The following is a 24,676-nucleotide window of genomic DNA, read 5'->3' on the forward strand; positions in this document are numbered from 1 at the left end:
CTGGCTGAGTTGTGGCACTCGCGTGTTAGGAACCAATGAGATTCTCTCTTTGAGGGACAGGACTGAAAATGCTGCCCTTATGCTAGAGCTGGCCCTCCTGTGGCCATGTTTCTTTTCATCAGGGGAGTAGGCAGAGCAATACTGGGTCAGCTTCCAAAAGAAAAGGTTCAGAGGCGTTGGAGTGCACCCCCTCTCCCCGAATGAGATACAGGGAGGGATAACTGGCCTCAGCATTTCTACCTACCACTCTTCCACTGTCTGATGGAAAACTGAGGGCAAGGGTCTCGTCCGGCAGTAATAGCATCTTGCTGAGGCCATGAAGACAAAGTCTTCTTCCTGCTGGTTAAATGATGAGCGCAGGCCCCCAATACTGAAGGTGTGTTTGTTTAGCACCTTAAGGTTTACAGTGTTCTCAGCACAACCCCAGTTTTCATAGCTGAGAAAACACTCAAAGGTTGTCCGATGTCCCCCAGCTGCCTAATTTCAGGCTAGGAATCTTGGGCAGTTCAGAAATGATCTCATTCTGGGGGTCAGGGCTAGCAATAAGCCATTCTTGTTCAATCTGAGTTCATTGTTAGAGCGGCTTCTGTCAACTAGACTGAAAGATTGGAGTTAGGAACAGGACAGCTAGTATCGAGTTTAACCAGGATTCCTTTCTGGATCAGAGCTTTTGAGGTGACCCTCCAGCAAGCAAAGGTAGGTGCTTCCCTTCCCTCTGCCCCATTCTCCAGTTAAGCCTGGCAAAGGGTTTCACTTCCCCAGTTTTGGCAGTGCAGCCAGAGGATGGCAGGCTAAGAAAGGAAGTGAGTGAGTGACTGGTCGTGGCCTCTAGGACCCTTCCTTCAGCTCACAGTGCCAGAGGGCGGCTGCAATTCCATGCCAAGGCCAGCAGGTGACATTTGGCCCCACTAGGCAATAACTGGATAAGGGTACTTCTGGGCCTGTGGCCACCTCCTTTCCAGGGGCAAGAAAACCCCCCAGAGGACCTTCCCATACTTGGGCAGTGGTTTATGGACTGCCCAGGCTCTCACTGACTCTTCCAAGTCTTGGAGGTCGACAACCTAGTTAAGCCATTTCATCCCCTGGAACCTTTTATAAAAAAGACTGAGAAGTGTGAATTGCTCTAGGCACAGGGTTGCCTGAACCAGCCTAGGTCTCCCCAGCCAGCTAGCTAAAAAAATGTATAACTGTAACCTGCCCTGAGGGAAGAAAAGAACACCAATCCAGGGGAGCAAATTAGATCAGGATTTCTTTTTATTCCTTGTTGGTTTAAAATGGCTAATCAGAATAAAAAATAAAAGGGCCTCTGCCAGGAGAGAGGCAGCTTCCCCTTACAGAGGCCAGGACCCAGGCATCCCTGGCTGCCCAGGAGACTTGGGCTAAAGGTAATCCCCAAGGAAGCTAGAGCAGCTAAGACCAAGGCCTGCCCCTCCCTCTCCATTCCCAGTTTTTGGCATGTGATGAGAAATATTGCTTTTTGGATTCTTCCTCTCCCGGCCTTGGATTTGAGAGCTGGGGGAGGCACTGAGGGGCTGCCTTTGGGAAGCCTGTCCCCCCCAACCCCCTTGGGGGGTTGGGATTCAATGATGTAGTAGTTGGGCTAGGCCAGCTCTTCCTGCTGCCTCATGGGACAGGCAGCAAGGCCTTGCCCACTGAGGAAATCAAGTGCCAATGAGATTAGAAAACTGACTGCAGCATCCCCAAATCCCTCCTTCATGAGCAAGTCTGCTGCAGAGGGAGGAAGGCATCTCTCCTCTCCTCTTCCCAAGCCCCTTGCTTGATCCCCCCCTCTCTCTCTCCCTGCAGGGACAGATGAAGGGGAGAAGAGAGGAGAAGCCACAGGGAAGGGGAGGGCACGAGGAGTGAAAGCCTCCCATGCCTCTACCCCTTTTCCCATTGGTCTGAGGAGCAGAGAGAGGGGGGGAGCTTTGCTCCCCCCTCTCTCCCAATGCTCACCCTTCTCCTCCCCTTTCCCCATCCCAGGGTAGATATATAATTTCTTTGATATTTATAATATATATATATGTATATATATATATATATATATATATATATATGTACACACACACCTGGTAACGCAGAAGAGGAAAAAAATAGAATCCGTAACAATAATAAAAAAAATTATTTCTGGTTTAAAAACGATCCGGTTCCCTCCAGGGCAAGCAATTGCACAAATGTCCACTGAGTCTGGCCCAGGGTTGGGGAGGGCTGGGAGAAGGAGAGTGATTCTCAGATAGGGGCTGCTGCCTTAGCAGTGGTTGCCCACTCTCCCCAAATTCCCCCGCCTCCAGCGTGGTGGTTTTTAAAAGCTCCTCCTCCTCTTGGGATCTGTGGTCTGACAAGTGTCCATGCAGGTGAGGGGAGCCCCTTGGGGGGAGCAGGGTAGCCACTCAGGGCCCTTTGGTGTAGGCACGGAGGCAGCGCCGGGGGCTCACACTGAAATCTCATAGGTGGTGCCACCCACCCCTGACACCTTCTTGACTCCTCCCCTGGTGGGGCTGCTGAGGGATGACTGGCCAGGGCCAGGGGAGGCAGAGCCCAGGGTCTTGGGCTGCCCGTTGGATTTGCTGTAGGCAGTCTTCAGTTGTGCCTCATCTCTGTAAAAGGAAGGACGGGGCATCAGGAAGAGAGCAGATGGGCAAGTGTACAGAGCCCACAGAGGGAGGGGAGGACGAGGATGGATCTTTATGCCCCCTCCCAATCCAAACACCTCCCCCTTCCCTCCCAGGGGCCTCGTCTGTTGCTCAGAAGCCCCACAGCCTTATTCCTCTGTCTAGGGGGCATGTCTCATGGGTGATCTCCTCCCCTGCACCCAGGGCATAGCTAGTCCTGTACACCCAAGGCAAGATGGGCAGGCACTATGCCCAGCTAGACCTGGGGAAGCGAGGCTGGTCCAGACAACTCCAGGGGCCCAGAAGGAGGTAACAGGGTGGGAAGGGCGAGATGCCTACAAGGCAGCTTGTACTTACTTGGGTGCCAGTAATGGCTGCAAGGCAACTTCCTCTGACTCGGGGACACCAGACTGGGCTTTTTGGCTGCTGTAAGATGTGGATCGACCCAGGTAAGGGGCGGTTGGGGCCGGCTCAGGGGACCCCAGTCCCCGGCCCCGAAGCCCTTCTGGCTTCCCAAACCGGGGAGCAGCTGGGCGGCCCAAGGGAGTCTTGCCCAAGGGCGAGCGTTTCGAATCGTCCGAAGATGAGCTGGTACGGGGGGCGTGACCAGAGCCCGGCGTCGACTGGATGCCTGAGTCTCCCGGGCAGGGTTCCTCTTCCCGACTGGGCATGGGGGGTGACTGGCGCAGCAACTTCTCCCGCTCCTGAAGGGAAGCCACGATGTGGCGTGACAGATTGTCGTAGCGCACGGGCGAGGGCTCGCGTGGCGGGGGCCCAGCCAGCACCAGGCGAGGGTGCCTCTCGGCCTCTCGCTGCTGGGCCAGCCGGGCCGAAAGGAAGGGAGAGGTGTAGCCCAGGGGAGGGTCTGGCTCTGGCCCTGCCTGCACCGACTCAAAATCGGGGCTGTCCGAAGGGGTAAGCAGGCTGTCGTAGGACAGACTCCCATTGCGGGTTTGGTTGGCCAGACTCTTGTAGGAAGTGGAGGTCGTGCCCTCGGAGCGGATTGATTGCAGCTGGCCCATCTCAAAGCCTGTGCCTTGGGCTGATTTGAGGCTCGAGGACCGAGAGCCACTGGACAGTGGGTCAAAGTGAAAGCTCTTGCCAAAGGTAGGAGAGCGGAAGCTCTCCGGCTCCAGGCTGGGCTCTGAGCGGTAGCTGGGATGGCGGCTGCTCTCGGCAATCGAAGTTGGCTCCTTCAGGCTGTCTCCTCGACTTAGCTGAGGAAGGAAGCCCATCAGAGATGCTCCAGGAGGCTGGGGTCCCACGGGAGCCCCCAGAGCTCAAGAATCCCCATTCGGGAGCCGGCACCAGCGGCCCCGGGTTCCAGCGGCTCATGCCTGGGTACCCTCCCCCTCTCCCCCAGGGGCACAGGCCGTACCTTAGCACTGGATGAGTGAGGCATGGCAGCAGAGGTGCTGCTGCTGCTGTAGCCAGGCCGATACTTGTACATGGTGGGTGTGGGGGGGTTGTCCTTGCTCAACAGACTATCTGCAGGAGAAACAGAGGCATGAGGATGGCAGGCATCCTTCCAACCACCCCATGGTGAGCAGAGCCTTCCCAGAATTAGCTCCTATGGGAGACGCCCAGGGAAGACGGGTACCTCTGGTCTTTTCTGACTCCCTATTCTCCCTCAGCGCCTGCCTGTCCCCTCTTCCTGGAAGCCCCAGGCCAAAGGAGACTCTGGAGATGGGACCAGGTCCCCCAAATGTGCTGCTTGGGTCAGGCAGGGTAATGATGCCCAGGGTGATGGCAGAAGGACTGGGGATCATAGCTTCCCTTTAAACACGGATCTGAGTCTTCAGCAGACAGGACATGGTCCCCAGCTCCCCACTCCAAGCCTCACCTAGAAGGCCCATCCTCTATCCTGCTCTCCCCATAGCTCAAGGATGGCTCTCCTGTTTGCCAGGCCCCAGCAGGGTTCAACCAGCTCTTACCCTCGGTGGTGGCCAGGCTGAGGTGAGTCCGAAGGCCTGTGTAGCGACTCAGGTCTGGCTTAGGAGGTGGGGGGGGCTCAGCATCGGCAGACTGGCTCTCTGTCACCTCAAGGCTTCCCTTAGACTAAGGTTTGCAAAATGGAAGAGGTTAGACTTGACAGAACGCAGCCCTTGTGCCCCTGGAGGTGCCTGGGAGGAGGCAGAAGCAGGTCACAGAGGAAGTCTTTTTCTAAGCACGTGGGCCAGACGGGCTGGTACAAAAAGGCCCTCCTGTCCCCCAAGGCAGTATTTCCTTCTCTCATGGCCCTTCTACTCCCACTGGCATTCCCTGGGCTCTGAACTAGCACTGGATTTCTAGCCCTCAGCTCCAACCATGGTTCCCCACCTGCCTGTGAGGAGCTTCTATTAGAGAAGAAGCAGACCAGACACCTTTCATACGGAGAAGTAGGGGCTGAATTCTTAACAAACCAAAGAAAGCAGCAAATACACAAGATCAAGCAGGCCTCTGTGCTTCTGTGGAATTGAAAACTTCCACAGAAACAAAACAAATGCATTTAATATAAGAAGGGAAACAGTCAACAAGGAAAAAAACAAACTGATGTTGAGTATCTCTGATAGGGTGAGATACAGTGTCTGGGGCCAGCCTTGAACTTGGGAAGAGGAGTCTGCCTGACTCCAGGCCTGCCACTTTATCCACTGTGCCACCTAACTATTCCTCAATAGAAGTGGTCTAAAGATAGGAACATAGCAGCTAGGTGGCACAAAAGGACAGAGCCTGGAGTCAGGAAGACCCGAGTTCAAATCTGATTTCAAACATTTACTAGTTGTGTGATCCTGGGCAAGTCACATAATCCTGTTGTCTCAGTTCCTCATCTGTAAAATGAGCTGGAGAAGGAAGCAGCAAACCGCTCCAGTATCTTTGCCTAGAAAATCCCAACTTGGGTCATGAAGAGTTAGCCATGACTGAAAAGCTATGAACAGTTCTCAAAAGAATTACTAATAACAATGAACAGAAAGAATGTTCCAAATCCCTAAGAACAAGAGAAATGCAAATCAAAACAACACTCCAGTTTTCCCCTCGTTGCAAGCAAATTGGCAAAGATGATAAAAGACACCAACAGTCAGTCAGAGGAGTGACACAGATGGCACACTGATGCAGGAACTGGAACAACTAATTTGAAAAGTGGTTTGGAATTGGGCAAATAAAAGTGCCCAAGATCAACGTTTGTACCCTTTGCCCCAGAGATTCCACTGCTTAGGCATACATACCCCAAACGAAAGGCTTCCCACCCCAGAACACTGACAGCAAAGAACTGGAAACGAAGTACAGGGGCCCACTGATGCGGGGGTGGGGGGACAGACAACCAATGCCTTAGTGTCACAGAAGGTCACTGGGCTTAAAGAAAACCCCAAAGAAGAAAATGAGAAGAAAGAAGTTCGTGGGGACAGGGGAGGTCTAAAGGGATAGAATTTTGTATAAAACCGCTTATCAGATTTTATTGATTATTTTTCTGGATTTTTTCCTCTAATTCCTTTTTTTTTCCCTGAAAGCCATACCTTCCTTCTTAGAATCAATACTATGTATTGGTTCCAAGGCAGAAGAGCAATAAGGGAAAAGCAATGGAAGTTAAATGACTTGTCCAAGATCACACAGCTAGGAAGTATCTGAGACTAGATTTGAACCCAGGACCTCCCCTCTCTAGGCATGACTCTATCCACAGAGCCACCCAGCTACTCCCTTCTTTTTTGTTACATGGCTGTCTAGGAGGAGAGAGGGAAAGAAAGAAATCTGGTTGTTTAAAAAATAAATAACTGTTTTTTAAAAAGAAGGCAAGATCTGGCTTCAGATACTTCCTAGCTGTGTGACCCTGGGCAAGTCACTTAACCCTGAGTGCCTGGTCCTTCCTGCTCTTCTGTAGAATTCCTGCAAAGACAGAAGGTAAGGGTTTTTTTAAAGGAAAAGAAAGAAAGCAAGCTGCTTGAAGGAAGGGGGTGTCTTGATGATCTGTGTGCTTGGCACCAAGAAAATCCTAACAAGAGCTTCATCTATATCTCCACAGCACACTCACTAACTGATCCTCAGGAGCACCAACGTAGGCAGCCACTTGTCCACCTCCGCCCTCTTCCCACTCCAACTGGCTCCTCACAAAACTGAGGTCATTTTCATTGGCTCATCATTCAATGACTCCCAGATGCCGGCTGACTCAAGTTCAAATACCTCGGCTCAACATTCAAGGCCACCCACCATTGGGTCCCATTTGCCAACTTGCCAAATATTATTTCTAGCCACACAACACTTGTCTCCAGCCAAACTGGACTACCTTTTCTCTAAAACATAGCCTACATTTTTTCCCTTGGCCTCTAGCATTTAAGAAACTATGCTTAAAACTGTAATAATAAATATTAAAATAAATATTCCTCCTCATCCTTTTAAAATCTATTCTTTTTTCAATTAATTTAAACATTCATGATAAAAAAATAGAGAGAAAACTATCTTCATCCACTGTGCCAACTAGCTACCCGTGCTGAGAAGGGCTCCATAAGCTTCTCCAGAAGGGGTCCATGACACACAAAAATGACTGAGAACTCCTTGCCTAGCATTAGAGGTAACGTGAGGATGTACAGGACATTTAAGATGAGCAGAACGTTACAAGAGATATAAAAGGGACAGACGAGGACATCACAACATTCTCTGCATCGCTGGGGGACCTTCCTTCCCCTGATACAAAGACAGAAGGTAATAAGGGTTTTTTAAAAGGAAAAGAAAGCAGGCAAGCTTCTTGAAGGAAGGGCATGTCTGGATGGCCTCTCACCTTGGTTCTCTTGAGCTCCCCCTGGATACCATTGTCCATAATTTTCACAGTAATCTGTCCATCTGAAATTTCAGGTCGGAGGAAGGGAGGACGAATCAGGATTGTCTGCTCTCTCTTTGGTCTCCCCAAGTACCTGATTGTCAAGGAAGGGCAACTATTCAGTCAATAAATTCATTCTGAGCACTGGCCATGTGCAAGGCATTGTAAGGGTTACCATATTATAGGACAGGGGCTTCCACTAAAGCATTGAGGAGGTAGATGCTGAACCAACTCTTCATTCTCTGAAGAATGGGAAGATTGGGTCAGTGAAGGCTAATTCCCAGCTCAGATCACTAAAAAGTAAATCCGATCCTTCAGTAGGAAAAAAAGATTCAACCAACCAACCATGCATTCACTAGGCACTTCCTTGTGCCAGATATTGTGATGGGTGCGACGGATACAAAGACTAAAACAAGAAGTTACATTCTATCAGGGGAGGCAACACCAAATAGAGTTACAATCAAAGCATCTGCTGGGGGGTGCCAAGGGACAGATGGGCACTCAAAGCCAAGCAATGGGTAACAGTTTCCTGTAGAAGGTGCTATTTGAGTTTTACAGGAAACAAGGTCTTCTAAGCAAAGGGCAGACAGGAGGGTATTGGAAGTCTGGGGGGCAGCCAGGGTAAGGCACAGGTCCAGAAGAGAGAGCCACGGAGAGGCCCTGGCTGCCTGGACAGAGCTTGATCAAGAAGGAGAGGAATGTAGGTGGGCTCAGGCCAGGAAGGGCTTTTAAAGTAGAAGAGATCTTGTTTGATCTTCTCTGGGTAATCACTGGAGTTGACTAAGTACAGGAGTAGCACAGCTAGACCTACCTTCACATAGGACAGTTATTTTGGCACTTGTGTGGGTCTGAGAGAGGAGAGGCTTGATGCAGAGACCAACTAGCCGGCTCCGACATCAGAGGGGGAAATCTTTGGTTCCCCTCTAGGGAGGCATCTTTCCTCCTGACAACCAACTAACCCTACTCAATGTTCGCCCGTCACTGCCCATCACCAGAATGGACCCTGGCAGACCAAGGCTTTGGGCCAGGGGAGAGAAAGGCTTTACCTAGGTGCTGAAGAGCTGCACAGCACACGGCTGACATTGTTGCAACAGCCATTGGTGAAAGGGTTTACACCTCCCCGGAATTTACCCGTAACCTGCGGAGAGGAAACCAGTGTGAGCCCCGCAAAGGCAGGCGTTAGAAATCAGGCTGCCCCGGTTCACTCTCCCAGCTGTTGACATGGTTCTCATGGACATGGACACCAAACACCAAACCCCCGCCCCCAGGGGCCCCTCATCGGTCCTCATACCTGTTCGTTAGTTGTGCGACCCCTGGCCACCAACACTACGTGAAATCCCGTGAGGCCGGCCACAGGAATGAAGAACAAGCCAGCCACACACATTACTGCCATGCTGCGCCTCAGAGTCAAGGGAGCCATCAATGTGCCATGTCCTGCCTGGCACAGGACCACCAAGTGGACCTTCTGCTACCCCCCACCCCCCACCCCAAACAGCCAGTCTGGAAGGATACGTGACAGCCGTGCAGACCCCTGAGAGCTCCTCCATGTGGTAGAGGATGTAGAGCAGGCCAAAGCCGAACACCCCCATGATGTGGGCAGTGAGGGACAGGAGGAAGAGGAAGAAGTAGCGGTAGTTCCGTCGCCCAATGCAGTTGTTCACCCACGGGCAGTGGTGGTCAAATTCCTAGAGGCAGAGAGAGAAGCTGAAACAGGTCTGTCCATGAGCTCGGCCCCAAGGGAGGCTCTTTTTTGTCCATATGCCTCAGACAGTCAAGAGCTTCAGGAAGGCCCGTGAATGGTGAGGAAGCCCAAGAAGTCACCCAGAGGCCATGGCTTATCCTCTGTGGGAATCACTGTACTGGCCTGACCGGCTACGGGACTCTGAACCAAGGGGAGCAGTCTGTTCACTTTTGCCAAAAGGAAAGGAGGCTTATATGAAATCGGGCACTGTAGGGAGCTGGCCGCCTACTAAGGGAAATGGAAGGAGATAGGAGACAGCAGTCAAGAGGTGATGGGAAGCATCACCTAATTGAGATCACAGAATCTGGGCAGGACCCAGAAGCTCAAGTCAATGGAGTAGGAACAAGAGGTCATTTGGAGGAGCTGGGAAAGTCCATCCTAGCAAGTCTGAGCCCCACTCAGAATGCTTCCCTTCTGAGCCACCTTTGGTGTGTGAATGGCATATGCTGATTAATGGGAGGGCCCTCTAGAGGCATGGGGGGGGGGGGGGGGGACGGGGTGCAGAATAAACAATGAATGCAGGTCCAGGAGAGGCACAGACTCAAAGTCCATGTCTGGCACAGACTACTCTATGGGCAAGTCACAATCATGGCCACAGCATCGACCTTACAGGGTCGTTGTGAGGGTCAAACCTAATCATGCATCTACAATGAGCTCTCTATAAATGCCACTTACTGTTATGGCCTCTGATCCAGAGTTCTGGGGTGGGGCTGGGAAGGACTAATGACCATGATTTGATCTCAGGCTCTCCTCTGAGCCTAAAAGGATTCAGCTCTACTGATAGGGAAGACAGAGCCACCAAGGAAAAGGGGATTGTACTCCTCTCTACCCAGAGTCAAGGATCTTACCTCAACACAGTTGTCACAGACACTGCAATGTGAGCATCGAGGGGGACGGTAGAAGCGGCAAGTAGCACACCATTTCATGCGCACCTGGATCCCTTTAATCTCTACAGTTTTGTATAGGGGTGCTCGGAAGTCATCCTCCTTATCCTCATCCTCTTCAGCTGTGGCAAAAGAAAGATGGCTGAACCCCAACAAATCTGCTCATGGTGGGGGAGACACGCCAATTGCCCCTCACTTCCCCAAGCAAGCTGCAAGCTGTATCCAGCCAAGCTGATGTTTTTCCCATTCTCCAAACATGCCTTGTTCTTTCCTCTTCCAATTCTTTGCTCATGGTTCTTTTTATCTACAATCGACCCTCTAGAAGAAAAGCCTACCCATCTTTCAAGGTTTAGCTCAAAGGCCATCTCTTTCAAGGCTACCCTAATCTCTGGAGATCTCTGCCTTTGCTGATATCCTGACACTTGTCTATATGTTTCCTGCGTGTGATGCACAAATAACCAAAATGCAAGGGAAGAGGAATGGGGCATAGATCTTATGTAGCCTAGTAGCCTAAAATGTCTATGAAGAAATATATTTTTTAAAATCTCTATATCCTCAAGAACAACTAACTAGCCCAATGTCTTAGATACAATCGATCCTCAGTAAATAAGAAACAAATAATCCCTTGGGGTTCCATGTCACTTCTGCAGCCTTAGGCCTTGGCTCTTTTTAATGCTTATTAAAAGAAACTAGGAAAAAGAAGGGAGTAGGGAAAGGGGTGCCAAGGAAGTGGCCTTTGTCCACAAATAGGATCCCCAGATGCCTTATGCTACATACAAAGGTCAAGAATAACCCATGGTCACCAATCTTGGGTTTGGAGCTATAACACACTGTGAATACACTTCCCTTGGGGATCTGAGTCCTAGGACCCCTCATTTCTGCTCTGTAAATAAATCCCACAATCCTCTAATTCTTAAGGTCTAGGGCCAAATGTATTCACTATTCTTTCTCACAGAGCAGGCCAGAAGGAAGAAGGAGGTCTTACCTCGGGGGAAAATGCCTGGATCCATGAAGGTGGCCATGCTGAAGTTGGCCAGCACAAAGAGGAAGATGACAGCATTATAGATGGGCACTGCAGGTGACACATACAGGCTCAACCCTGGGCACCTGTACAGAGAAGAGGAAAAAAGGTCATAAGAGGAGCAACCTTGAATGGCATATCTCCTTTACTACCCTGGTCCACTGCCCACATTCTGCAGAGTACTACAAAGATCCTCAGAGACCCAGCTGATAGCCCTTCCCCCAGGAGAAGCTTCTCTCTACCCTGACACCAAGAGGGCAACCAACAGTCAGGAAGCTCTCTTTGGATCAGCTTCTAGAACCACATACAAGTCTGGTCTGAGGTTTCTCTTGACTTTCTCAAATCCCCATTCCCATGTTGAAACCTTTGGACAAGTGGATCTGATTTCCCACAGGTTGCAACAAAGACTAAAGGGAATCCCTGCCACATTAACCCTCTGTCACTTAGGCCTGTTTCCTCTACTAAAGAAATGGATATCTGAAATACTAAAGGCCCATTCATTCTGGGAACCTACTAAAATTTCTTAGAATCCATCCCTCCCATCCAACCAGAAGGGACAACTAGGAACAAACTATGTTACTAAGGCCAACCACATCCCTTTTCTAGAGTGGCCTAAAGATTCTGGATTCTAGCCAAGTTCCACATTAGCTCAAAGAAAGAGACACCACTAGATTCTCCTCCTCCCTTGCCCTCACTCCCAGGTGACTCTGAGACCTAGCACTATGTTTCCCACTGAACTCTCAGCCACCTGGAGTTTCTTCAAAGGCTGAACTGAGTTTTTATTCAAGTGAATGTTAACAAAATGGCAAGGAGTTGCCCCCTCCCCTCCAAGACTCTTCAGGCCTAAAAATGAATCAGAGTAACTACAGCTCAGCCTAAAGAACTCCTAATTGAGTAATAAAAGGAATAGGGAAACTAGAAATGCCTACTAAACCAATTCACAACAGAATTAAAAAATCTACCAGAAGACTGAGATGAGACACATGGCTCAGATCCTTTCCTGAGGAAGTCCTACCGAAATCCTTCCTCTCTCTAGGGATTTCATGAGCGTTGAGAGCTTGAGAAGGCTGCTCAGGCTGCTATCTGCTATGCCAACAGAATCACTAGGTCATGAGATAACAGGAGCCTAGATCTAGAGCCAGAAGAGTTCAGAGGTCATCTATTTGAGGCAGCTGGTGGCAGAGTCCTGGAGAGAGTACTGGGCCTAGAGTCAGGAAGATGAGAATTCAAATTCAGCCATGGACACTAGCTGTGTGACCCTGGGCAAGACATTTAACTCCTTTGCCTCAATCTTCTCAACTGTAACATGAGGATAATCATAGCAATACATTCGCTGCAGGAGTGTTGTGAGGATCAAATGAGATACTGATAAAAGCAGTAATTGCATATCCTAATAAAGAAACCAAAGAAATGTTTATTGTCTTCCCCTACCTTCTGTTCCAACCGCTTAATTTTACAAATAGTTAAGTAACTTGCCCATGGTCACAAAGTTAAAGCATCAGAGGTAGGATCTGAAATGAGTTCCTCTTACTTTTCTACAGTACTATCTGTACACTATCACTACAGTACACTATCTGCCTGAGGGAAGGGCCTCTTCCTTCACTCAGCTCAAGAGGACTTCCTTTTGGAAGACACTGGCATAATACACTAATCTACTTTGTGACTAGGAGCTTAATCCCCCCACCCCCACCCCAAACTAGGGCACCATGTGTCCTTACCCCCTTTTCTTAGCCTAGTCTGAAGTAAAGAACAGAGGAGCCAGGAGAACACAGTGGCAGATGGCCCCAGTGGCTTAATCCACAGCAGCCAAGGATTCTATCAAGATGGTCTCAACCAACATAAGGGAAGGCTTGCATAGAGGGCAAGTCCCTGCCCAACTTACCTCCCCCAAGAAAAGCATCAGAGGGGGACTAGAGGGAATTAAGTTCTGATGAAACTGAGACCAAGGCACACGGCTATCTATGTCCCTGGAAATACTAGAGAAGATACTTCAAATTATCCTCCAATGGTCCCAAAAGACACTATCACAGGCCTCCTGTCTCTTTAGATGTTAGAGATCAGTGGCACAGCTCTCCTCAAGAACATGAGGATGGGATCAGGGCATCTATTATTCTCCTGGAATGGGACCCAGAGGGGTTCAACTCAAAGTCCTCTGCTCCTGCCAGCATGAGCTTTACACTGAAATAAGGACAAAGATCTTCTTGGAGGGTCTAGTGTTTACAGAAGACGGTCTCTCACATGAGTGAGAAATAAGGAGTGATGGGGAGGGATGGGAAAACAAGCAGAAAGAAGATCTCCTCCCAGTTCCACCCTAAGGCCTGGCCTTCTTCATTCTTTGAATGAAGAAAACCAGTTACCCAAGTAGGCACCTCTTTCTAGCAGTGTCCCTTCCATTTATGGGAAAAGAGGGTTGACTCATTTGACTTTCATGCTATCTATTCCTATAGTTTCTTCCTAAGGAAGACAACTGAAAGGAGAAATCATGGATATCACAGGAGATAACCATATTTTTAAAAAACTTGAGGGAACATAGACTACTATGATCAGCTTTTGCTAAAGGAAACAAGGATTTCCCTTATCCTTCCAGAAGCCCGAAAGTTATAAAATAAGTTTAAGAGTAACAGCCCCAATGAGTATGTGCCAACTTCCCTGGTCCCTTTTAGCACTGGGCTTCCTTATTCACAAATCAAACTAACTCATTGAGTTCTCTTCAAACCTTTCAGGTACTCTTCAGATGAACTTTACTACCCTTCAGAATCTCCTTTAAACCTGCTCCAGCCAAGGTGTCTGGGGCCAAACCCTAATCTGATGTCAAGAGAAACCATCCTCTCATAGTGATTGGGTCTGGGACTTGAGGTCAGCAGCCCTGCTTTAATGCAGCAGAGATCTCTGCTCTAGCTTCCAAGGAGACACTTTGCTTCCTGCCATGGAGACCCAGCTGTCAAAATATACTACAAAGGAGAGGCATGCATGAGCAAAGTCTCTGCCTGCCTCCTTGCATCTTCTTCCTGGCCTGGGGAGGGGCTGTGTTGCTATGGTGCCCAGTAGAGCTCCTGGGAGACCACCCCAAGCAGCCTGTCTGAATTTGCTCCCTTTGATGAGGGAGGGGAGGTCTGGGCTGAGGAAATTTGTTAGGGCTCGTTCTCAGCCCATGGCAATAATCACAGAGTTCCAGAGGTTTGGGGAGCGGCTTAAGCCCAGAAGGTTGGCTGACTCACAGACAGGACTCTTCGACCTGTACCACCCCAGGAAAAACAGGTTCCTCTGCCCACTCTGTCAAATGGAATGAGTGGAGGATGGGCTCCAATGCCCACTTCCCTCAATTCTTATCTTCTAGGTCCTCCCCAAATGCCTCGATGAGAGGCAAACCAAGCCAGTAGGTAGCAAACTGAACTGGGCCTCTGGAGGATCTGGGGGAGTGGCCTTTGCTATGTGGCCATGGTTAGTTAAGTCACTGAATCTCTCTCAGGCTTCTGTGTTTCTTTAGCTATATAATCAAGTCTGAGAATGAAGGAGAAAATGTTTACAAAGATTTTCGAATTCTTCTTAAAAGCACCTGGCCTAACATTGAACACTCATTGGCTAAAAGGAACAAGGAAACATTGTGATCTGCCAACATCATTATTAATTATCATTCCAGTCCCAATATCTGCAATTACACTTTTCCTGTCTGAACCAAAGGCTACTGAGAGCAGGAAACAAGCTCCTAGAGAACAAGGATTGGTCTCCTCAAGACATTCCACCAATGCCTAGCATAATAAAAGCATTTGATAAGTATTCACTGACAGAGCAATGAACACAGCTCTTCCTTGCCCCCTCAGTACTGGAACTCCAATCAGAGATTTTCCTCATCTTTTGCCCCTTGCTCTCAAACACCACCTCCCCTCTTCTATGGTGCTCCTCTCCTTTTCCCTCTCCAAAATTAGAAAAAAAAAGCACTTTCTTAGCTTGGAGGGAGTTGCCTTCTTGCCCCAAATATGACTGATCTGGGCCCCTTCCTTGCTACTTTTGCCAGGTTCATCCTCATATAGAACCTAAACATTCTGGGTGAGGAATAGGTGCAAAGAAAGGAAGGAAAAAAAGCTATTACTCAATCAGTCCCATTAAAGTGGAACTAATAACCACCGCCACCTTGATGAGAAAGGTACCAAGGGACTGGCAGACCCACAACAATCTGACTTTCCAACTATCTACTGAGTGGCAGGGTTGGAAGGTGACCATAGGAAAAGCCTACCTGGGAGCAATCTGCACAAAGGACTTCCTGGCCACAATGGCACCCCCCCCCCCAATATCCCTTAGAACAAAGAATGAAAGCAAAGATTTTTTTCACTCAGTTTTACAAATGGAGAAACTGACAAGATCAGTAATTTAGAATCCAGCTTTTTGGCACTGGAATGGGGCCTTGGACACAGGTTAATCCAACTGCTTCATTTTAAAAATGACTGAGGCCCAGAGAGGTCAAATTACTTGCCTAGTGGAGTTACAAAGCTAGTTGTGGCCTAGCTGGGATTGGAAGCCTGCTCTGATTCCCAGGCTCTTGACCTCAAAATAATACTCTCCACTATCACACTGCCTCTTTGCTCAGTAATATTAAAATTGAAATTCATTAGAATTTATGAATATTAGAAATCAGGCAGCCTCTCTTAAGAAAGTAGAATAGGAATCTCTTCTGCTACCAGACAGCTTCCCTTTGGTAAAGTGTAAAAAAGTAAACAAGCCAGAATTGCTATGCAGTCATTTAACTTCAGAATGTAAGAGAACAAGGTATGGGGAAAGGACTGGACAGATTGAGGGATGGGAAGGCCAGCAGTTGTGACCAAGCCCCCAGTGGGACAGGGAGGCTTCTAAGATACTCCATCTTTTACCTGTAGGACAGACGGATGATTTATATTCATGGCCTCTCCTTACTTGATGAAGCAAATAAGAAGGAAAATTATTTCTAATTAGTTGAAACCCACATGCTTCTGCTAATTAAATCTACCAGTTAAAAGATCCTTTCCCTCCCATTCCCAACCCCCCAAGCCTCACAAGTGGGTCTTACACAGCAGCAATGTAATGAGCAGACTTAAGATAGGGGGGTTAGGATGGTAGGAAGGGAAGGATAATAAAAGTAAGGATGACTAAGGCCAAGATAAAAATAAGGAAAGGGTTACTTTAGACTTAGCTTTGACCTCTTTCCTGCTTTTCAAACCATAGCTCAGTTCATTATTTAGTGTCTGTGGGGGAAATGAGTCAGTCAAACGAGAGAGATATGAGAGCTACAGATGAAAAATTAGATGGCTAACCAGGGTTAGAGAAATAGGAAGGCTGCCTCTCTATGATTTGGAGAAAGTAGATCCTAGACAAGCAGTTTAGAAATAGGCCCTGTGAAGTGGCACAGTAAAGAGAGTCAGGCCTAGAGTTGAGAGGATCTAGATTTAAAAGTGATCTCAGACTCTTCCTAGCTGTATGTCCCTGGGCTGTATGGGCTAGTCTTTGCCCTTCTGCTGTGGAGTGGTTACTAAGACAGAAAGTAAGGGTTTCAGGGAAAAAAAAAAGGCCCTGTGGAGAGATCCTGTCAATTCCAAGTTAAGGCAATCTCATCTTTGAATAAACACACCTGCTAAAAACTTCTGCTCCCAACCTAAAGAGCCTCCAGAGTTAACTAATATTATTTTCCAAAAGCTCATTGTTTCTGTGCCTGAGAAGGAGCCCATGGACAATTAAGGTTCCCTATGTCACTGGCACCAAAGAAAGGAGAAAGTTTTAATAGAATGTAGGAAAGTAGGTTAAACAGTTTCAGCCATCAGCTGAGGAAACGCCTATTTCAGGACATTTCTGTTCTGGGTAAACTGGTGTAACCAGGCAAACACTTCACTGGTCCCTGATGAGCAAGTCAGGAAATGGGAGAGATGGTGCCTCCTGCTCAGTCTAGCTCAGCAACCATCAAATTCAAGACAGTCCCCCCATCAACCCACTCTGAACTGCTGAGATGTTTTTATGGGTTGATGGATGGATGAGAGAAAGAGAGGGAAAAAGAAGGGGGGAGAGAGATCAAGAGAAAGAGAGGGAGAGAAAACTTGTGTGTGCGCGCGCCCGCGCGCGCGCGCGCACGCACACACACACACATGCCCCTTGACATCTTAAACCTCTCTGAATGTTCAAGGATGCCCTGATGGATTTAAGTGCACATGTCTTGTCCTGGAATCACTGCTACTGTTGTTGCCACTAAAATACCAAAACTAACTTATTAAGATCCTTTGGGTCAAATAATGACTACTTGCTGTGGTCTCAGTTCTTTACCAGTGGTCAGTGCATGAACGAAAATAAATGCAGAGAAAACAGACTTTGGATGGGAAGTAAAGGCTAAGTAGTACACAGGACTCAACTACTTTCCATTGAGAACAATGAGTGCTTCCAGTCCTTGGTGGGGCCCAGCTCTCCTGGTCAGACTGAGGAGGGGGGAGCCCAGGGACTCTCTCAGGTACCCATCTTTTACTTCTCCCTCTTTTCAGACAGACATACTAAAGCTGAATGGGACCTCAGCTGGCCAGCTCCATGAAGCACAGAAGCTGGTAATCACTTCACTGATTATCTTCCAAACAAGGCTCTCAAATTTTTCATCTAAGTTACACCAACTAAATAAGAGCTCAAATTTTATAGCATTTGAAAGTTAAAAAAAAGAAAAAAGAGGCAGCACAGGGTCACGAAGGAGTGAGGAAGATCTCAGACTCAAACTCTCCCAGGGACACATTTCTTAGCTCTGCAACCAGGGACAAGTCTCTGAACTGCTCTGAGCCTCAGGCAACTCAGCCTTATCTCAGCCTGGTTTCATCTGCCTGGGTGGAGTGCATTCTCACACCCACAAAATCCCAGATCCTTGACACTGACTAAGTATGACCCACCTTCCTCCTAAACACCCTAATCAGGTGGGGAGGACCTCGGTCTCAGTCACTGATAGCTAAGGATCAGAGACAAAAGTTGAATTCTGATCATCTGCCTTTGAGGACAGAACTCTTTCCTTCTCCATTTTCCCTCTTATAATTCAGAGGCAGTTTCTTTACTGGCATAAGTCTTCACATCAAACAACAGATCCAAAGGAAAGTCAAACCAAGGTCCCCCTTTGTCTCCAAAGTTACTCTTGACCTCTTCACTCTAATCTGTGATATTCCTTCTTTCCGATCCCAGGAGAATCTCACTGTGAAAAATAGAGTTCTGAATGTTTCATTAAGTTGGGTAATTGGGTTCAATCAAAAATAAATAATCAGGGCAAAGAGAACCTCTCAGAAACTCTGCTACTCTGACAAATCCTGACAAAGTACCATTCTGAACCAGCAGATAGACAACCTCAGCCTCTGATACCTGGCTAACCTTTATGACAACCCCCTCCCACTTCCACCCCCATCCCAAAGTCTTCAGTAGGTGCCAGAAGGTAAGCTCTCTCGACTTCCAGAAACATGGGAGACTTCTCAAACTGTCTTTAGAAGGAAAATGATCTCTGCTCACTCTAGCATGAACTAAGAAGGCTTTGTAACTAACCCACTATATGCAAGGGTTTCCAAATCAGTGGGCTCAAAAGACATAGCAGTTGGTCTCTCCAATACACTCTCAGCCTTCCTGAGTCTAAAGACCAAGCCATCAGAGTGATAGCAGGTAAAACCATGCCTGTGTTGCAGCTGCTCAGTGTCAATCAGTTCAAAGACTCTTGAACTCTCCCAGTCCACCCAGTCTCAAGGCTCAAGACACCTGGCAAGAGCCATTCCCTTTGGAGGCCTCAGAGAGCCCTAAGCTCACCTGTTCCCTCACACAGCTCTATTCACAACTGACTGCTTAAGCCTCTTCAGGTCTTGACAGCTTCTTCCTACGCCCTTGCCCTTCCTGGATTATCTAAAGATGGAGCTCCATTGGCATCATGGGAAGACATCTAGGATTCTACAGAACAGGAAACTAGTTATAAAGCCACCACAAAGTTGGACAAAAGCAAGTATGCCAGTTTGTTTTTGTTTTAAACCCTTACTTTCCTTATTAATATCAATACTATGCACTGGCTCTAAGGCAGAAGAGCAGTAAGGACTAGGCAAGGAGGGTTAAGTGACTTGCCCATGGTCACATACCTAGGAAATGTCTGAGGTCCTATCTGAACCCAAACTTCCCAGTCTCTAGGCCTAGTTCTCAATCTACTGGGTCACCTCGATGTCCCCAGTTCTAATTCCACTTATCCCCATTTTGTTGCCATCTTTCTGAGTACTTGAAATGCCCCAATCACTGCTAGTAAACATCTCTAATAGTAACTACAGGGAATGCCTACCTCCCTGCTTCCCCTTAATAACACTACCAGGGTCAAACTCACGTAAAGGCAAAGAAGAGTGTTGTGGATCCCACTAGGAAGACAGCGGCTGCTGAGACGGGCACATACTTGCTGGGTTTGAATCTCTTTCCGGACTCTGCGGGCATGTTGGAGCTCTAGTGGGAGATCTGCCTTGCCGCATAGCCCAGGCCCACACAGTGGCAGAGTGGGTAAGAAAATGGGATGTGGGGTCAATGGGGACAGGGAGGAGGAAGAGCACAGTAGGAAACCTGGGGACTAGAGTTCAAAGCTATGGCCCTTCCCCCTCCCAAATAAAACCAAAGGTCAGAGGATTTCAAATGAAACAAAAAGCATGGGAGGGGGAAAGGAGAAACCAACAAGTGAATAACTCCTTTTCCAGGATGAAACAGGTAGGGGGGATTAGGCAGCACAACTTATACAGTTTAAAAGGCGCAGAGATGTGGGTTGTATACATGCAGATGGCAGCAGGCTGAGAACATGGGCAGGCAGACAGATCAGAGATGGGCTCATGGGTGGAGACAGGTCTTTGAAGGGAGAGAACAGGAAAGAATGGCACCCAGGGCAAAGGTGGAGAGCTGCTGACAGGACAGGACTTCTTAAAGCCCCTTCAGTTGATACCAAAGCTGCCACAGTTCCAAAAGTGTGAGCTGGACCTATTCAGACTATGTCTTTCTTAACTTTCATCCAAATGAGAAACTTCATGCGGGTCCCCCTTCCAGCTTCAGAAAGAGTCTGTTTCCATGCCAATTTCTGCCCCTTTCAAGTAGTCTCCTTGGTGCCACATTCCCCCACCCCTCAATATCACCAGGACCGGCTGCCTGGCAATGGTGGTTTAATGTTATTTATTTCCCTCTTGGCGGCTAAAGCTGAGCAACAGCTGCTGCAAGGTTGAGCTGTAAATCCTTTCCTTTGAAGGGGTTGGGGGGAAGGGAATGAAGAGGGAGAGCTTTTCTATCCTAGGTCTCCAAAACCCGTCAAGGGCCACCGTTTCTGTAGAGTTCATGCAAAACCAAGAGGAAACTTGAAATCCCAGAAGCCATATTCCCCACTTGGTCAAAGGTGGATAAAGGAGTTGATTCCACTTGACTGTGTTTTGGCAGACAATGGTAGATGAAAGGGGTTCTGAAGGTTCTCCTGCTTTGAGGCTCTTCTTAACTCCTCTGGGCTCTCTCCTCCTCACGCCTTGGATCTTGGGGAGGTTTAGTTGGGTCACTGGGAGTCACCTAGAGAAAACAAATGGCCATGTCAGAGAGATTTATTGATGGAGCTTTCCAAAGGCATGCCAGCAGCACTCTAACCCAACACTTCACTCAGACCCAAACTGAGGAGGAGAAAGAGATCAGAACCATACCTGTCCCACATCCATAACTTTGATCCAGATGGGCAAGTAAAGGACCTGCTCCCTCTATCAATGAGAAGAATCAACTAACCCACTCGAGGGACTGTCAAATCCAACCAGACAAAAATGGGAAGCCACAGATCTTATGTATGTAGAAAACTAAACCCACTCAAGGGCCCACTAGAAAGGAAATTAGCCTTTGAGCCAAGAGGGTCTATTATTATTATTGCTACAACAGAAGACTAGAATCACTGCCAAATCAAAATAAAACACCTCAACCCCTACTTCTACCATTTTATCAAATTTCTTTTGCTTTTTTAGCTACTTCTCTAAAGGAGTAATGGCAGGGTGATTATCTTAAATAACCCAGAGTCACTTAGTCAAGCAAATCAGAGCTCTAGGCTGAAAGGTGACTGATAAAGAACTGAATTATTCCAGGACTCTTACATATATCTCAATTTAAACTGATAATCCTGAAAGCAAACTTCAACAGTTCTTTCTTAAGCCGGACCATTAGGAAGTAAATTCAGCTCCACCTACTCAAGTGTGATTACCAGGAACAATTATTACTGTTTATGACAGCAGCCATCTAACACTAGCCTTTTGGATTTTATAGGATGTTTTTCATCTGGTGATCTCAAAGCACTTTACTCCTATTATGTGATGACACACTGCCTCCCCTCCCCACTCAGTCAAAGTTAAACCCAGAGATGTGCTTGAGGACATTTACTGAGTCACTGGATCAGAACTTGGAAAAACACACACACACACACACACACACACACACACACACACACACACACACACACACACACACACACCTCCTGACCTCCCACAACTCCCTACATTAAATTGAAATCAACAAATGTCAAAAATTTTACTATCAAGTCAACTATCTGTAGGAAGGGTCTCTTGGCCTCCCACCCATCAGTTCCTCTACAGTCCCACAGATCCAGAGATAACTGGCAATTCAGACACAGAGGCACAAAACTGGAATCAACACTTCCTCTCCCACCTCTGGAGGTGGAGGCCCCCAGGGGTCAGCTCCTCCCTACTGGATTTACCACTGAAACTTGTTTGTTTTTAAACTAAAAGAAAAGGTTTCTTTGTTTTGTTTTCCATTTGAAGAGAATTTTAAACATAAATATCAATTAAAACATACCAACACTGAAGTCCAAGTTTATAAGACTAAGTGAATGATTTAACTGAAATTCTACCTTTCTTGGGTATAAGGACATAGACAGGGAATAGGGACAGGACTTGTGATTTCACCAACACATAGAACTCCCTAATGAGAAAACTCCCTCCACCACCAATGCAGACTGGTACCTCCTTGGTAAGTCAGAATCTCAGAAATGTGCCCACAACACTGAAAGGTTAAGTGACTTGCCCAGAGTCACAAAATCATTATGTGTCGTAGGTAGGACTTGAATCCAAATCTTGCTGACTCCAAGGACAGTGTCATTTCAATTTAACAAGCTGTCTCTCAGGCTAGTTCTAATTGCTCTCATTCATAACATAAAGACCTACTGGTTCAGTATTGAGGATTTTAGGCCAAAATTTTGGAAAGGAATCAATGACATACCAATCCAAAAGCACCTAGCTTTTCCTCAATAGAACAGGGAGCTCACTACCTGGAATTTAGGAATGGTGACAAAATTGTGGAATAAGAAACTATCATTCTTCACTTGTGTATAATAGTGCATTGTCATCTATTCCAAAATATAGTATAGATAACAAATCTATTATTTCATATTGTGTTTTATACAAAAATGAATATGAATGTGGGCTCAAACAGTGGAAAGACAGGGACATTAAAAGGGCATAAAATATTGGAAACAGTGAAGGTAAACATAAAACTGGGCACTACATGAGATGTTTGGGAGATTTACATGAAAGGAAGCAGGGTAAAATCTAGGAAGGTATAAAATGTAGGTGGAGAGGCTCCTCCTGGTCATATCAGTAGGATGTAATGATTGTTGAGTTTATAAATATCAAGGGAGTAATCTGAATCCACACCAATATGGGAGGCACAGAGAATAATGTGTATGGCATGTCAAACCAAGACACTAGCACTAATATAAATATTTAAGAAAGTGGGCTATACTACTCTGGAGTCAGAGAGATTTAAAACGTACACCTAAGAATTTGCTGAAGATGTCGGTGCATTAGGAATGGCTTGAAATCTAGTGTTAGTAAATGATCCAGGAGTGAAGTTATAAGAAATACTATGTCAATAAGCAGGATAATAATAAGAGAGGCAGTATAGTCAGCACTTTGATCCTGACCAAGTCTCTAAAACAGTAAGTTCAAGGAAAGGTACTGGCCAGCACTGTTAGAAAGAATTTCTCCATCTGGGATTATCCAGGTGATGTCCGTCCCTATACTAATGAAATCACAAGTCTAGCCCTATTCTGGGGCAAGTAAGTGGCACAGTGGATAGAGCTCTGGGCCTGGAGGCAGGAAGACTTACCTTCCTGCATTCAAATGTGGTCTCAGACAATTCTAAGCTGTGTCACCCAGGGCAAGTCACTTTACTATGTTTGCCTCAGTTTCCTCATCTGTGAACATCTGAGCTGGAGAAGAAAGGCAAACCCCTCCAGGATCTTCGCAGAGAAAACTTCGAATGGGGTCAAGAAGCTTTGACTCAGCTGACAGAAATGAAGCAAAGTTCCACTCTAATGCTTTCAGTAAAATTGGGGAGATGTTGACAGTAATGCACACGACCAGTGGAATGGCCAAGCATGGAGGAAATAGCTAACTGAGGTCAAGGTTTCCTAACACTGGGTCAGGAGGGCTCTGTAAAGGCCAGCTGGGGCTGAAAAGGTGGCCGGTGGGGACGTTGAGGAGAGGTCTAGCAGAGGGCCGAGTGACCCCAGGACGTACTGAGAGGGGCCAATGCCAGAGGCACAGGGACAAGTGTCCTGAAGAGGCTATGGAGAGTGAGCCCAACCTACTCCCTCTTCTAGGATGTAAACGTGGACTGGGGCCACTTTCGAGATCACATCCATGCGGCTTCAACTAAAAGCTGCTCATTTCACAGAGGGAGAAACTGAGGTTCATGTTGGAGAAGTAACTGATTTGGGGGCTGAAAGGGCAGTAGAGATCATTCGCTCTAATTCCCACTTTGTGAGGTCCCAGGAGGCGAGAGCAACTTGCCCAGGGTCACCCAAGGCTTCTCCAGACGACAGAGCCGGGACTCCCACACTGGTTTACGGACGCCTGGTCAGATTTGGGTTCAGAACCCTAGCTGTGCAACCACGGGCAAAGCATCGATTTCTCCATCGGTAAAATGGGGGCAGCAGCCCTGTTACGGCGGGAGCTCGCGAGGCCGCCGGGCGGTGGGAGCGGTGAGGGGCCGAACCCTCGGCCGCCGCCGGGGCTCCCAGAGGTGGGGGGGGGGGGCGTAGGGGGCAGGACGCCGGCCTCGGGGACCCAGTCTTCGGGGGTCGGGCCGGGCTTGGAGCGGCAGCCGCGCGTTCGTCGCTCCCCGGCCTCTCCCGGCCGGCTGAGGCGAGTCGGACCGGGGGTGGGGTCCCCAAGCGGCCCCAGCCCCGGCTCCCCCTTCCCTGGAGGTCACCCACCCTCCCTCTCGGCACTTCCGGTTCCGCAGGGGCCGGTGTCCCCGGTACTCACCCCGTGCGCTGTGCCCGCCGCCGCCGCCGCCCCCCGGCAGTGCCGCCTGCCCGCCCGCTCGTCAGCCAGCTAGCTAGTCCGTCCGTCCGTCCGTCCCTCCGCCTGGGCTGTGAGAGGTAGCGCGCGGCCCCCGCACGCTCCACGCCCGCCCCGCTCCGCGCGGCCCCCGCTCTACGCGCGCTCCCGAGTCCGGCGACGCTCCTTCTTGGCAGCAGGCGCGCGGCCGTTGGCCCTCAAAGGCCGGTCTCGAGCACCCCCCGCGTTCCCATTGGCTGCCCGAACCCCGGCGCGCGCTGGGCCTCGCGCGGGGCACGTTTCGCCCATTCATACGACTCGCACCGCCCGCCTG

At 48.5% G+C, this 24,676-nt stretch overlaps 1 protein-coding gene across 5 annotated transcripts; it reads right to left on the reverse strand.

Annotated features, from left to right (window-relative positions):
* Positions 1 to 1,236: 1,236 nt before the first annotated feature.
* ZDHHC5 (zinc finger DHHC-type palmitoyltransferase 5) lies at positions 1,237 to 24,525 on the reverse strand. 5 transcript variants are annotated; one of them, XM_056801723.1, is made up of 13 exons: positions 24,328 to 24,525; positions 19,374 to 20,575; positions 12,060 to 12,248; positions 11,009 to 11,130; positions 9,988 to 10,145; positions 8,911 to 9,083; positions 8,690 to 8,792; positions 8,445 to 8,536; positions 7,360 to 7,492; positions 4,547 to 4,670; positions 3,991 to 4,100; positions 2,970 to 3,829; positions 1,237 to 2,597 (listed from the first exon to the last, which is right to left on the reverse strand). In XM_056801723.1, the coding sequence occupies exons 4-13, from the start codon at positions 11,043 to 11,045 to the stop codon at positions 2,432 to 2,434; spliced, it is 1,956 nt and encodes a 651-aa protein (XP_056657701.1). In that variant the 5' UTR covers positions 11,046 to 11,130; positions 12,060 to 12,248; positions 19,374 to 20,575; positions 24,328 to 24,525; the 3' UTR covers positions 1,237 to 2,431. The 5 variants fall into 5 exon arrangements, with proteins under 5 accessions (XP_056657701.1, XP_056657700.1, XP_001366962.1 ...); XM_056801722.1 differs by lacking the exon at positions 12,060 to 12,248 and adding an exon at positions 18,818 to 18,955; XM_001366925.4 differs by lacking the exon at positions 12,060 to 12,248.
* Positions 24,526 to 24,676: the final 151 nt, after the last annotated feature.

Source organism: Monodelphis domestica, chromosome 6, assembly GCF_027887165.1.
Source record: "Monodelphis domestica isolate mMonDom1 chromosome 6, mMonDom1.pri, whole genome shotgun sequence".
In the NCBI taxonomy this organism is placed as follows: Eukaryota; Metazoa; Chordata; class Mammalia; order Didelphimorphia; family Didelphidae; genus Monodelphis; species Monodelphis domestica.